Here is a 14,622-nt window from a genome sequence, read left to right as displayed (position 1 = left end):
TAGGTCTTTAATCCATTTTGAGCTTATTTTTGTGTATGGTGTTAGGGAATGATCTAATCTCATACTTTTACATGTCCCTGTCCAGTTTTCCCAGCACCACTTATTGAAGAGACTGTCCTTTCTCCACTGTACATTCCTGCCTCCTTTATCAAAGATAAGGTGACCATATGTCCGTGGGTTTATCTCTGGGCTTTCTATCCTGTTCCATTGATCTATCTTTCTGTTTTTGTGCCAGTACCATACTGTCTTGATTACTGTAGCTTTGTAGTATAGTCTGAAGTCAGGGAGCCTGATTCCTCCAGCTCCATTTTTCGTTCTCAAGATTGCTTTGGCTATTCAGGGTCTTTTGTGTTTCCATACAAATTTTGAAATTTTTTGTTCTAGTTCTGTGAAAAATGCCAGTGGTAGTTTGATAGGGATTGCATTGAATCTGTAGATTGCTTTGGGTAGTAGAGTCATTTTCACAATGTTGATTCTTCCAATCCAAGAACATGGTACATCTCTCCATCTATTTGTATCATCTTTAATTTCTTTCATCAGTGTCTTATAATTTTCTGCATACAGGTCTTTTGTCTCCTTAGGTAGGTTTATTCCTAGATATTTTATTCTTTTTGTTGCAATGGTAAATGGGAGTGTTTCCTTGATTTCACTTTCAGATTTTTCATCATTAGTATATAGGAATGCCAGAGATTTCTGTGCATTAATTTTGTATCCTGCAACTTTACCAAATTCATTGATTAGCTCTAGTAGTTTTCTGGTAGCATCTTTAGGATTCTCTATGTATAGTATCATGTCATCTGCAAAGAGTGACAGCTTTACTTCTTCGTTTCCGATTTGGATTCCTTTTATTTCCTTTTCTTCTCTGATTGCTGTGGCTAAAACTTCCAAAACTATGTTGAATAAGAGTGGTGAGAGTGGGCAACCTTGTCTTGTTCCTGATCTTAGTGGAAATGGTTTCAGTTTTTCACCATTGAGGACGATGCTGGCTGTGGGTTTGTCATATATGGCCTTTATTATGTTGAGGAAAGTTCCCTCTATGCCTACTTTCTGGAGGGTTTTTATCATAAATGGGTGTTGAATTTTGTCGAAAGCTTTCTCTGCATCTATTGAGATGATCATATGGTTTTTCTCCTTCAATTTGTTAATATGGTGTATCACGTTGATTGATTTGCGTATATTGAAGAATCCTTGCATTCCTGGAATAAACCCCACTTGATCATGGTGTATGATCCTTTTAATGTGCTGTTGGATTCTGTTTGCTAGTATTTTGTTGAGGATTTTTGCATCTATGTTCATCAGTGATATTGGCCTGTAGTTTTCTTTCTTTGTGACATCCTTGTCTGGTTTTGGTATCAAGGTGATGGTGGCCTCGTAGAATGAGTTTGGGAGTGTTCCTCCCTCTGCTATATTTTGGAAGAATTTGAGAAGGATAGGTGTTAGCTCTTCTCTAAATGCTTGATAGAATTCGCCTGTGAAGCCATCTGGTCCTGGGCTTTTGTTTGTTGGAAGATTTTTAATCACAGTTTCAATTTCAGTGCTTGTGATTGGTCTATCCATATTTTCTATTTCTTCCTGATTCAGTCTTGGCAGGTTGTGCATTTCTAAGAATTTGTCCATTTCTTCCAGGTTGTCCATTTTATTGGCATAGAGTTGCTTATAGTAATCTCTCATGATCCTTTGTATTTCTGCAGTGTCAGTTGTTACTTCTCCTTTTTCATTTCTAATTCTATTGATTTGAGTCTTCTCCCTTTTTTTCTTGATGAGTCTGGCTAATGGTTTATCAATTTTGTTTATCTTCTCAAAGAACCAGCTTTTAGTTTTATTGATCTTTGCTATCGTTTCCTTCATTTCTTTTTCATTTATTTCTGATCTGATTTTTATGATTTCTTTCCTTCTGCTAACTTTGGGATGTTTTTGTTCTTCTTTCTCTAATTGCTTTAGGTGCAAGGTTAGGTTGTTTATTCGAGATGTTTCCTGTTTCTTAAGGTGGGATTGTATTGCCATAAACTTCCCTCTTAGAACTGCTTTTGCTGCATCCCATAGGTTTTGGGTCGTCGTGTCTCCATTGTCATTTGTTTCTAGGTATTTTTAAATTTCCTCTTTGATTTCTTCAGTGATCACTTCGTTATTAAGTAGTGTATTGTTTAGCCTCCATGTGTTTGTATGTTTTACAGCTCTTTTCCTGTAATTGATGTCTAGTCTCATAGCATTGTGGTCAGAAAAGATACTTGATACAATTTCAGTTTTCTTAAATTTACCAAGCCTTGATTTGTGACCCAAGATATGATCTATCCTGGAGAATGTTCCATGAGCACTTGAGAAAAATGTGTATTCTGTTGTTTTTGGATGGAATGTCCTATAAATATCAATTAAGTCCATCTTGTTTAATGTATCATTTAAAGCTTGTGTTTCCTTATTTATTTTCATTTTGGATGATCTGTCCATTGGTGAAAGTGGGGTGTTAAAGTCCCCTACTATGATTATGTTACTGTCGATTTCTCCTTTTATGGCTGTTCGTATTTGCCTTATGTATTGAGGTGCTCCTATGTTTGGTGCATAAATATTTACAATTGTTATATCTTCTTCTTGGATCGATCCCTTGATCATTATGTAGTGTCCTTCTTTGTCTCTTCTAGTAGTCTTTATTTTAAAGTCTATTTTGTCTGATATGAGAATTGCTACTCCAGCTTTCTTTTGGTTTCCATTTGCATGGAATATCTTTTTCCATCCCCTTACTTTCAGTCTGTATGTGTCTCTAGGTCTGAAGTGGGTCTCTTGTAGACAGCATATATATGGGTCTTGTTTTTGTATCCATTCAGCCAGTCCGTATCTTTTGGTGGGAGCATTTAGTCCATTTACATTTAAGGTAATTATTGATATGTATGTTCCTATTCCCATTTTCTTAATTGTTTTGGGTTCGTTATTGTAGGTCTTTTCCTTCTGTTGTTTTTCTTGCCTAGAGAAGTTCCTTTAGCATTTGTTGTAAAGCTGGTTTGGTGGTGCTGAACTCTCTCAGCTTTTGTTTGTCTGTAAACGTTTTAATTTCTCCATCAAATCTGAATGAGATCCTTGCTGGGTAGAGTAATCTTGGTTGCAGGTTTTTCTCCTTCATCACTTTAATTATGTCCTGCCACTCCCTTCTGGCTTGTAGAGTTTCTGCTGAGAGATCAGCTGTTATCCTGATGGGGATTCCCTTGTGTGTTATTTGTTGTTTTTGCCTTGCTGCTTTTAATATGATTTCTTTGTGTTTAATTTTTGACAGTTTGATTAATATGTGTCTTGGTGTATTTCTCTTTGGATTTATTCTGTATGGGACTCTCTGTGCCTCCTGGACTTGATTAACTATTTCCTTTCCCATATTAGGGAAGTTTTCAACTATAATCTCTTCAAATATTTTCTCAGTCCCTTTCTTTTTCTCTTCTTCTTCTGGAACCCCTATAATTCGAATGTTGGTGCGTTTAATGTTGTCCCAGAGGTCTCTGAGACTGTCCTCTGTTCTTTTCATTCTTTTTTCTTTATTTTGCTGTGCAGCAGTTATTTCCACTATTTTATCTTCCACCTCACTTATCCGTTCTTCTGCCTCAGTTATTCTGCTATTGATCCCATCTAGAGTATTTTTTATTTCATTTATTGTGTTTTTAATCGATGCTTGATTCATCTTTAGTTCTTCTAGGTCCTTGTTAACTGTTTCTTGCATTTTGTCTATTCTATTTCCAAGATTTTGGATCATGTTTACCATCATTATTCTGAATTCTTTTTCAGGTAGACTGCCTATTACCTCTTCATTTGTTAGGTCTGGTGGGTTTTTATCTTGCTCCTTCTCCTGCTGTGTGTTTTTCTGTCTTCTCATTTTGCTTATGTTACTGTGTTTGGGGTCTCCTTTTTGCAGGCTGCAGGTTCGTAGTTCCCGTTGTTTTTGGTGTCTGTCCCCAGTGGCTAAGGTTGGTTTAGTGGGTTGTGTAGGCTTCTTGGTGGAGGGGACTACTGCCTGTGTTCTGGTGGATGAGGCTGGATCTTGTCTTTCTGGTGGGCAGGTCCACGTCTGGTGGTGTGTTTTGGGGTGTCTGCGGACTTTTTATGATTTTAGGCCACCTCTCTGCTAATGGGTGGCGTTGTGTTCCTGTCTTGCTAGTTGTTTGGCATAGGGTGTCCAGCACTGTAGCTTGCTGGTCGTTGAGTGAAGCTGGGTGCTGGTGTTGAGATGGAGATCTCTGGAAGATTTTCGCCGTTTGATATTATGTGGAGCTGGGAGGTCTCTTGTGTACCACTGTCCTTTTTTTTTTTTTTTTTTCTTTTTTGCGGTATGCGGGCCTCTCACTGTTGTGGCCTCTCCCGTCGCGGAGCACAGGCGCGGCATATGGGATCCTCCCAGACCGGGGCACGAACCCGTATCCCCTGCATCGGCAGGCGGACTCTTAACCACTGCGCCACCAGGGAGGCCCCCACTGTCCTGAAGTTGGCTCTCCCACCTCAGAGGCACAGCACTGACTCCTGGCTCCTCAATTTGGGATGATTTGCTGTCTATTCATGTATTCCACAGATGCAGGGTACATCAAGTTGATTGTGGAGCTTTAATCCGCTGCTTCTGAGGCTGCTGGGAGAGGTTTCCCTTTCTCTTCTTTGTTCTCACAGCTCCTGGGTCTCAGCTTTGGATTTGGACCCGCCTCTGCGTGTAGGTCGCCGGAGGGCGTCTGTTCTTCGCTCAGACAGGACAGGGTTAAAGGAGCAGCCTCTCTGGGGACTCTGGCTCACTCACGCCGGGCGGGAGGGAGGGGCACGGAGTGCGGGGCGAGCCTGCAGCGGCAGAGGTCGGCGTGATGTTGCACCAGCCCGAGGCGCGCCATGCGTTCTCCCAGGGAAGCCGCCCCTGGATCCCGGGACCCCGGCAGTGGCAGGCTGCAGAGGCTCCCGGAAGGGCGGTGTGGACAGTGACCTGCGCTCGCACACAGGCTTCTTGGCGGCGGCAGCAGCAGCCCCAGCGTCCCACGCCCGTCTCTGGGCTCCGCGCTTTCAGCCGCGACTCGCGCCTGTCTCTGGAGCTCCTTTACGCGGCGCTCTTAATCCCCTCTCCTCGCGCACCAGGAAACCAAGAGGGAAGAAAAAGTCTCCTGCCTCTTCGGCAGCTCCAGAGTTTTCCCGGACTCCCTCCCGGCTAGCTGTGGCACATTAGCCCCCTTCAGGCTGAGTTTTCGCCCCCAGCCCCAGTCCTCTCCCTGCGCTCTGACCGAAGCCCGAGCCTCAGCTCCAGCGCCGCCCGCCCCGGCGGGGGAGCAGACAAGCCTCTCGGGCTGGTGAGTGCCGCTCGGCACCACTCCTCTGTGCAGGAATCTCTCCGGTTTGCCCTACCCAGGTATGTGGGGAGTTTGTTGCCTTTTGGGAGGTCTGGGGTCTTCTGCCAGCGTTCAGTAGGTGTTCTGTAGGAGTTGTTGCACGTGTAGCTGTATTTCTGGTGTATCCGTGGGGAGGAAGGTGATCTCCGCGTCTTACTCTTCCGCCATCTTACCCGGAAGTCCTCTCTACCTTTCTTAACTTGTTTACTCTGCTTTTCCTAGTAACCTCTCATAAGGCTCCCCCCTCCCCCCGTTTAGCTGGAACCTCAGGACTTTTGTTCATATACGTTTTTCTTGGACGTACGATATGTCTCATGGAATTCTGATTAAAACCCTTTGTGGTACTTGTAAGTCATTCAGAGCAGGTCTGTAGGCCCTTCCAGACTCAGATGCCATGATGATGCAGGAGAGGAAAATAGCAGATGTTTACATGAGGTTAGTTTCTGCATCCAGAATCTTCCAGGGAGAGGGAATTTAAGGCTCCATCCCTAATCTGTTGAACCTAAACCAGTTCCTGGAGGCTGGGCCTCAGGCCTGTGAGTGCTCTTAACTCCTCGAGGTGATGCAGTCACGATGAAGACCACTGTGGAAAAGAGGAGTGAAGACGGATGTAGAATCCTGACGGTTATTATTTCTCCATACCCACTGCTTTTCCTCCTTAGCCTCTGTATCTTTCTCAACTCTAACTTTGTCACTTCTTCCCCAGTTTCTAAAAATTAACTGCCTATTCATTTTCCCACAAGGTCACTCATTTGTTTCTTTGTGTGTTAGATGGTTTCTATTTCCTGTATTATTTTTTTCCCTTCATGACTCAGAGATGACGGAGTTGGGCAAGAAATATTTAAAGTACATGGGGGAGGGTCTTCTCTGCTGGTCCAGTGGTTAAGACTCCATGCCCCCAGTGCGGGGGGCCCGGGTTCGATCCCTGGTCAGGGAACTAGATCCCTCATGCCACAGCTAAGACCCAGTGCAGCTGAATAAAATAAATAAATAAATAAGTAAGCAAGTAAGTAAAGAAAGAAAGAAAGAAGAAGGAAGGAAGGAAGAAAGAGAAAGAAAGAACATGGGGAAACATGGAGGAGAAACTGTACCTACTGGGGAAGTTCTACCATCAACTGTGTAAGAAATACCCCTAAGAAGTAAGAGGTGGGGTTAAATGTGAGGTGCTTTCAGGAGGCTGAATACGAAGGACTCCCCCCAGAAATATTTCCCTGAGAGACTCTTGTGAAACGTCGAACAATGGGGCTTTGTCGTGTTATATTGGGTTGTTTTAAAAATCCTTTATGGTTTTGCAGTTGTGAAGAATTCTTGTGAAGGAATAAGAAGTATATTCTCAGTTGGTTTGTGGAAAGAATATTCACTGGGTCATAAGTTGGTGCCAAAGATGAAGGGTTTATTGGAGCAATTTTTGACCTTGTTCCTGTTTATCCAGAAAGTTTTCATTTGGTTAGTTTCAGGTTTGATAATGAATATTTTTTCAGTTGTTTTATTTCTCACTAGTTGAGGGTTAGGCTCAGGAACAGACGGCAGTTTGGAAGCTTTGGGCCATGGACTGGCATTACTCTTTTTATTTTTTTAAAGATTTATTTATTTATTTATTTATTTATTTCATTTAATTTTTTTGCTGCATCGGGTCTTAGTTGCGGCACATGGGATCTTCGTTGTGGTGTGTGGGCTTCTCTCTAGTTGTGGCGTACGGGTTTCCTCTAGTTGTGGAGCACAGGCTCCAGGGTGCGTGGGCTTTGTAGTCGTGGCGTGCAGGTTCCAGAGCACACGGCCTCTAGTTGAGGTGCACGAGCTCAGTAGTTGTGGCACGTGGGCTTAGTTGCCCCACGGCATGTGGGATCTTAGTTCCCTGACCAGGGATTGAACCTGTGTCCCCTTCAGTGTAAGGCGGATTCTTTACCACTGGACCACCAGGGAAGCCCCTGGCATTACTCCTTAATGAGACTGTTTGCTCAACTGAGTTGTTAAAGTCGGTCTCAGTGAAAAAATCATGATGCTTAGGCAGTAGTGACCTGCCTTTATTTTGTACTCTTTTTTGCTGAATTTGTTGCATCTGTTGGTATTCTCTTTGGTGGGTTTCCGATGTTAGGCTCAAACGGAGAATTGAGTAACAGGGAACAGTGATTCCCAAAGATAATTATAAGTTTTTGGAAAGTTTGGGACGGCAAGTGTTACCACTGGGCTTCTGGTGGGGAGCCCCAGGTTTGTAGGTTGCAGCACTGGGCTGCCCTTGGCCGTACGCGGGCTGGGACTGCCCGTGTGCACAGTTTGACCTTCTTGCTTCTCTGTGTAAACCTCCAGATTTCCATCTCAGTAAATTCTAAACTGTGTTTTTCCATCTACTGTATGAGGGGCTCTTCCATGAGCTCTTAATGCCTCTAGGAGTGAATGAAGGGGCGTGCTGAAAATGTAACGGTGAGCCCTTGTGTCCTTGAGAACTGATTATCTTGTTCTGATCTGCTGACCTTACTCATCATGATTGTTCAACTAAACAGTGTTACTTGTAGTAGATGACACGTTCCGTGACCTCATGGAAGGCGAGGCAGTTGGTGCAGCCTGTGAACACGTGTGTAGAGCAAGACCGGAGGGTTGGGGTTTGACGTCACACCGATTTGAGGGACGGGCGCAGCTTTCTGTGAATATCCTGATTGGGTACTAGTTGGTTGAGCACAAAATGCATGTTAGTTTTGTTTCGCGTTTGGAGTTTTGGATTCTCCATCCCTTCCCCTTGTGTGTGGGTTCTTCAGCTTCAGACAGAAGAGAACTATCAAATTCAACCTGTCATTTGTTTACCGTGTACGTGTCAGTAAGGAGGGATGGCCTAAAAGGAAAGGCCGAGTTCCAGAAAGATTTCCAAACTTCTGGCACTTTGTCTTTTGAGAAGTCTGTGGAGGAAAGGATGTGGAGGGCGGAGTTGTTTACTTTTGGTGACTTGGATTTGTGTTGAGTGTTTGGTTTTCCTTGACAGGGGAGAAGGGTAACTTTGGAGGGGTGAGGAGAGGGAGGAAGTAGGTTATGGGGTGGAGCGGCCATTTGGCAGGGTGGGCAAGTGTTGCTGTTGTGCCTTTAGTTTTGGGAAAGAAAATGGCTTTCACTAAGTCTTTCTCAGGAGGTAAGCATCAATGCCTCCGAACTCATTGGTTTAGGATTTTAATTTTTGCCTTGGGGAACAGATGATTGGTAACATTTCTTCCAGACCAGCAGCTGCAGTGTATGGCGGATGGAGAACCATGGATGACATCATTTTTTAGCTTGGCTGCTGTCCTGTTTAATTTTTGACTCCACGGAACATCCCAGCTTCTAGTGGGTAGAGACGTATTCACACAGCGCCCCCTGGGGCTGAGAGCCTGCGAACCTCCCAAGCTTTGTTTCTTTGTGACGCTCCCGCAGAAGCTGGGCTCCATTCTCTGGATCTTTGGACGTGTGGAGTCTGGGTTGGGAAAGAGTGGAGGTGTTTATGCCAGTGTCTCATTTCATAAAGGCTCTTAAAACAGAAGATGATTGCAAGAGCATGTCTCCTCTACATGAACCATCTTGACTTTCTGCTGGGCTGGGACGTTGAGAGTACAGGGGGCCGGGGCAGGCTGCCAGCAGGGCTTGTGCATAGGGAAGCAGATTTCTTACCCTTCTTCAGCTTATCTTCGGCTAAGACTTACTTGGTAGTTTGCCAAATGCTTTCTAAAGCACCGGTTGTAATAGTTATTGAGCATCCACAGTGTACGAAGCGCAATGTACTAAGGCTTTATTGTCTTTGTAAAATTTTTGCTTAAGGTTAAAACTGTTGTCTGCTTGTGTTATAGAAGATAGTGGATATGTGGATTTTTCTCTTAGGTTAACCATGAATGTTGCATTTTGTCAAATTGCCTTTTTAACAAGTAATAATAAAAGTAAAGCTTGTGTTACGAAAAACTGGTTTGGCTTGTATTTCTAATTACGGCTTTTTTTCTTTCCTTTTAGGAAAGCACCAGAGTAGTTCAGCCCATAATTTTGGGGAAAATTATTGGTTATTTTGAAAACTACAATCCCACTGATTCTGCTGCTTTGTACGAAGCCTACGGCTATGCCGGAGTGCTGAGTGCCTGCACGCTCGTTTTGGCCATTCTGCACCACTTATACTTCTATCATGTGCAGTGTGCGGGGATGAGGTTAAGAGTAGCCATGTGCCATATGATTTACCGCAAGGTAAGTGTCATTCGGAACCAAAGTGTGTACCTTTCCTGAAGTATTTGGGAAAGTGTTCTGTAAAGTAAAAATTTTATAACTAGTAAGAACTGTGAAACACTACATCGTACACGTGTAACTTACATAATATTGCACATCAAGTATACTTCAGCAAAAAAGTAAGAAAAACACATTGTACCCGGGGAAAAAAATTTTTTTTAATGACTGTACTCATTTACACCATACTACAGAGGCTTGCTATTTGCATCAAGCCAATTTTGTTGTGTAAGCAAACCTTACAAAAATATAATGAAGAGATTTCTGTTGAGATCTGGTCAGGGCTGCTTTTGATAACTTTCATTCACAGTCCACTGCATCATATGTAGTAAATTTGTAATGAAGTCTATAAGCATCAGAGTTATCTAGTTGATTTTTATTGTTTTCATGCCTAAATCTCATAGTGGTATTTATGGAGACTCAGTTGTTGTTCATGAAAACCTTTATTAACACAGAGTTGTATTTAATAGTAAGCTTCAGTGATTGGATCTATAAAATTAAATCTAGGAGAAAAGAATGTATTTGAGAAAGGGAATGTTTGTATTTTTAAGTGACCCGTCTAATCATATTCATTATAATTATGTTAACTAAAGAAAAATGTAAATGGAGTCCATGCTACATATAGACTCACTCATTGTGTTGTAGAGTTGTGATTGTTCATAACATTATTAAAGAAAATAGGTGTTTGGGATAAAACTTGAAAATTTTCATTGTTTTTAGTAATTTTGGGGAGAATTTGTTACCATTCATTCAAAGTCTTTTTCTTACTACATTTCCCTTTTTTCTTTAGTATGTATTATAGCAGTTTTAATAAGACCTGGTTTGATGTTTTCAGTGCTTTTGTATTGAGAAATGCCCATAGAATTATTCCATAGATTACCCTGGTCTTAACTAGTATAAAAGGAGTAAGGATTTCAGGTGTTTTTACAAAGGAATTGCCACAGATACACCAGTGTCAAGAGCTGAAGGGTTCTTCATAAACTTTATCCTGGATATCTCTTTTACCTATTTACTTTTTTAAGAATTTTCGTTTGACTGTATTGTGTACTTGAAATTTACTGACATAGCAGATACACACACAAAGGACAAGTACATAATGGACATGTTAAGTGGTTTTACTACAGTAATTATTTCTCACTGTATATTTATATCAAAGCAACATGTTATACACCTTAAATGTATACAATTTTTATTAAAAAATAATTAAAATCGTCCTTGAAAGCCAAAACCAAACAATTAAAAATGTTCACTTCTTTTACCTAGTTGCTACTTATTTCGACCTTCTGTTTCTTGGGAGTACTTTTCTTGGCAAAATGGAAGATGTGTCATCATCTTTTCTTGAGCAGAGTCTTGTGAATCTCGGGGGTCTGTGAACCCAGGGACCTGGCATCTCACTGTCTGTGTTTGGCTACAGCATCTGAGCCGGTTTCCTCCTGGGTGACATGGAAATGGCAGTGGTGCCCGTACACTCTAGTCAGGGGGTCTTCCTTGTCATTCATCATCATCTTTGTTATTCCGTGGCACCTTCTACTATTTAGGAGATGGATACTCAGATTCCCACAAATTAGCTAGATGCTTGTCTTTCCAGATCATGCTTAGCTCCCATAAATAAATAGGAAATTTCACCAGAAGTGCACTGTGAAAACCTTTCATTAGGTCTGATGGTTCAGTCAAGCAGACCGCTCTTTGCTGCACAGGTGAGCCATTGTCCGTCCACCTGTTTTTCTTCCTCTTCCCACTAACACTTGGAAACGTTGTGCCTTTGGGAAATCTGATATAATCTGGCACATTTGCTTAGATGAATGTAAACATGTCCCAAAGCCATTAATTTGCTGGCTCGATTAGGGTAAGAGAATTGTTCTTTACGAAGTCAGCTATTGTTGGGATTATACCATAGACGTGACCTGAAATTCCAGAAACGTGGGAAAGACCAGTTTCCTCATGCACAGCCTTACATCTAGGATCCTTTTCAGGAGTAGAAATATGACACTTCTTAGCAGGTTACAGGTGGGCTAGTTCCTTAGGGGAAAAGCTGGTGCTGCAGAGCAGCTCTGAAAAGCCCCTCTGATCTTTGGGGTTTATGCTTACGCCTCCCCCCAACCAACCCGACCCCCTCCCCACCACTAATCCCTGGTCCTGGGGAGAAATCAGTTTGGGTGTTAGAAATGGAATGGTCGCTAAGTCACAGTTGTAACTTTGAATGATCTTGTGGGATGTATCATATATAAGGATGACTTGTCTTTTATCTACCTTTCAACTGCTTTGGTAAAATTACTTTTGATCACTGCTTTTTAAAAAAATTGTAGTAAAATATACACAACATCAAATTGTCCATTTTAACTCTTTTTAAGTGCACTGTTTAGTGACATTAGGCACATTCACATTGTTGTGCAGCCATCATCGCTATTCGTCTCCAGGACTTTTTCATCTTCCCAAACCGAACCTCTGCACCCATTAAACACTAACTCCCCACCCCCTCTCCCCTCAGCCGTCACCATTCTACTTCTCTCTATGAATTTGACTGCTCTAGGTGCCTCACAGAAGTGGAATTATACAGTGTTTGTCATTTTGTGTCTGGCTTATGTCATGTAGCACAGTGTCTTCAAGGTTCATCCATGTTGTAGCAGGTGCCAGCATTTAATTCCTTTTTAAGGCTGAATAATACTCCATTATAGGTTTTGTGTATCCATTCATCTGTCAATGGACACTTGGGTTGTTTCTACCTTTTGGCTATTGTGAATAATGCTGCTGTGAGCATGGGTGTTCAAATATTTATTCAAGTCTGTGCTTTCAGTTCTTTTGAGTACATCCCCAGGAAGTTGAATTGCTGTATTATATGCTAATTTTATGTTTAGTATTTTGAGGAACTTCCATACTCTGTTCCACTGCGGCTACATCATTTTACATTCACACCTGATCATTGATTTTTCTGTTTAACTTGAGGACTAAATGAGAAGTTTTTATGAACTGCGACATTTTGTTTGGATCAGTGGCTCCAGTTGTTGGTTTGTTGACACAGCTCATGATGGTCTCTTCAGGTTCCTGAAATCTCTAGGGCATTTTTTCGAACTTCTGACCAAATAAAGGGATTGTGGAACACGGGCTCTGTTTTGTGTAAAGTCAACAGACTGGCATTACAAACACAGGTTCCCCAAAGGAATAGTGCTTGAAACATTATATTCACTCATTTTAGAAAGTCACCCCCAGTCCCTGGTGATATTCCCAGCATGAGTTGCTGTCACCTTTACAGGGAGACCAGTGTCTCAATTCCTGTCTTTCTTTGTTCTTGGTTGGGACAGAGAAGGAGGAGAGCGAGCTCATCCGGCTTCAAATATCAAAGGGTAATAACTTCCCCAGCTCAGAGCATGGGAGGTGGGCCTGGGCTGGGGGAAGATGGTAACTTCAAGCAAGCTGAGAGCCTGGATTGAAGACAGCTGTTGATCCCCAACCCCAGTCAGTAGTGAGAATGTATCTCCCGATTTCCAATCCTGACCTTGTCCTCGTGCCTGAATGTTACAGGTGTTCTGACCTGGGGCAGACAGCATGGTCATCTCTCTAAGCAGGTTGATCTTGTCATGTGGCACAGAGATTTTATGTATTATAAAATGCACAGGGCACAGATATTTTTCCTTAAGAGGCACCTTAATAGCCTGGTGGACTGTAGGTTTCCTGACTTGGTGTGCAGTTTGTAGAGCTGCGGCCGTTCCCCGTGGTGGGTCCTGATGATGGGTTGGTTTGCTCTGAGCGCCAGGTGAAGCCAGAGCAGATAGTCGTTGAATTCACTGAGTGTTCTCTTCTGCTTGTGTACCCAGTGCAGACTGACTTGCAGAGTCTAATTAGTTTGAGCAGATTTCTTATTGTGGCTGAAATCATCACTCTCTTTAGTGTTACCCAAAGGATCGTTTGCAGGAGAGATTTGTCATTCTTTGTTTCAGCTTCTAAGATGAGTTGACTCCCTGCAAACACCCTAATTTCCCTTTATCCTTTATTGTAGATCTGTCTTACAAGAATTTATGTACAGTTAATCCTGGATATTTGTAGATTTTGTGTTTGGAATTCGCCTACTTGCTAAAATTTATGTGTAATTCTAAAAATCAATACTTGGGGCTCTTTCATGGTCCTCTGTGGGTGTGCACATAGTCTCTTAAGTTTTTTTGTCATCTGACATGCATATTCCCAGCTGGGGTGAAAACAATATGTTCCTGTTTTCATACTATGGAACAGATGCCCTCTTTGTGGTCTACTTAGTGCCTCGCTTGCCACATTTTTGTATTTTTTGGGGGGTGATTTTGCAGTTTAAAATGGCCCCTAAAGAGGGCTGAAGTGCTGTCTGGTGTTCCTAAGCTGAGGAAGGCTGTCATGTGTCTTACGGAGAAAATATGTGTGTGGGTGAGTAAGCTTGGTTCAGGTATGTGTTATAGTGCTGCTGGCTGTGAGGCCAATGTTAATGAATTTACAACAGCGATTAAATAAGGTTAAGTAGAAACATATGTAAGACAAGGTTATGTAAGTATTGAGGAGATGGTGAAGATGTTGTTACCAAAGGCTGCCAGAACCCTAGCCCTGTGTTTCCCTCAGGAGCAATGAACATTCACTAGTTGACATTCATAGTGACTGTGGAACATGACCATTGTCAGTAATGAGAGTCGACTACTGGCCCAAGGAGGTTGTTTCTATAGGTCAGCATCCTGCCTAGAGAAACATTCTTACTTACCTCCGATCTGTTTTCAATCATCTAAGTGATGTAGTTCTATTTTCAGTTTGGGGGGACATACATGCTCGTTGTATCTGCACTATTTCTATTTCAGGTAACCATCATCTTTCTGAGTGAAGGACCCTTTCTCTTTCCTTTAATCCTGTTTCTTAAGACTCCCTCCTCCTCTCAACCATTTTATTTCTATTTCAGACACTTCAGCTCAGTCATATATATATAAATTTATTTTTATTTTTGGCTGCGTTGGGGCTTCATTGCTGAGCGCGGGCTTTCTCTACTTGCGGCGAGGGGGTTTCTCACTGCAGTGGCTTCTCTTGTTGCGGAGCACGGGCTGTAGGCGCACGCAGACTTCAG

The 14,622-nt window shown here is 42.4% G+C and overlaps 1 protein-coding gene across 5 annotated transcripts in view; it reads left to right on the top strand.

The window, feature by feature from the left end:
- ABCC4 (ATP binding cassette subfamily C member 4) overlaps nt 1-14,622 on the top strand; it is a 216,277-nt gene that overhangs the window by 48,426 nt on the left and 153,229 nt on the right. For 3 of the 5 annotated variants that reach the window (XM_060079791.1, XM_060079790.1, XM_060079792.1), the window contains one exon: nt 9,294-9,518. The exons of the other annotated variants lie outside the window; for them this stretch is intronic. In XM_060079791.1, coding sequence (XP_059935774.1) covers nt 9,294-9,518 — 225 coding nt within the window. The remainder of the gene's footprint in view (nt 1-9,293; nt 9,519-14,622) is intronic. 5 annotated transcript variants of the gene reach the window in all.

This window comes from Mesoplodon densirostris, chromosome 17 (genome assembly GCF_025265405.1).
Source record: "Mesoplodon densirostris isolate mMesDen1 chromosome 17, mMesDen1 primary haplotype, whole genome shotgun sequence".
Lineage (NCBI taxonomy): Eukaryota > Metazoa > Chordata > Mammalia > Artiodactyla > Ziphiidae > Mesoplodon > Mesoplodon densirostris.
The sequence above is the reverse complement of the archived record's forward strand: the minus strand, read 5'-3'. Positions and strand labels throughout refer to the sequence as shown.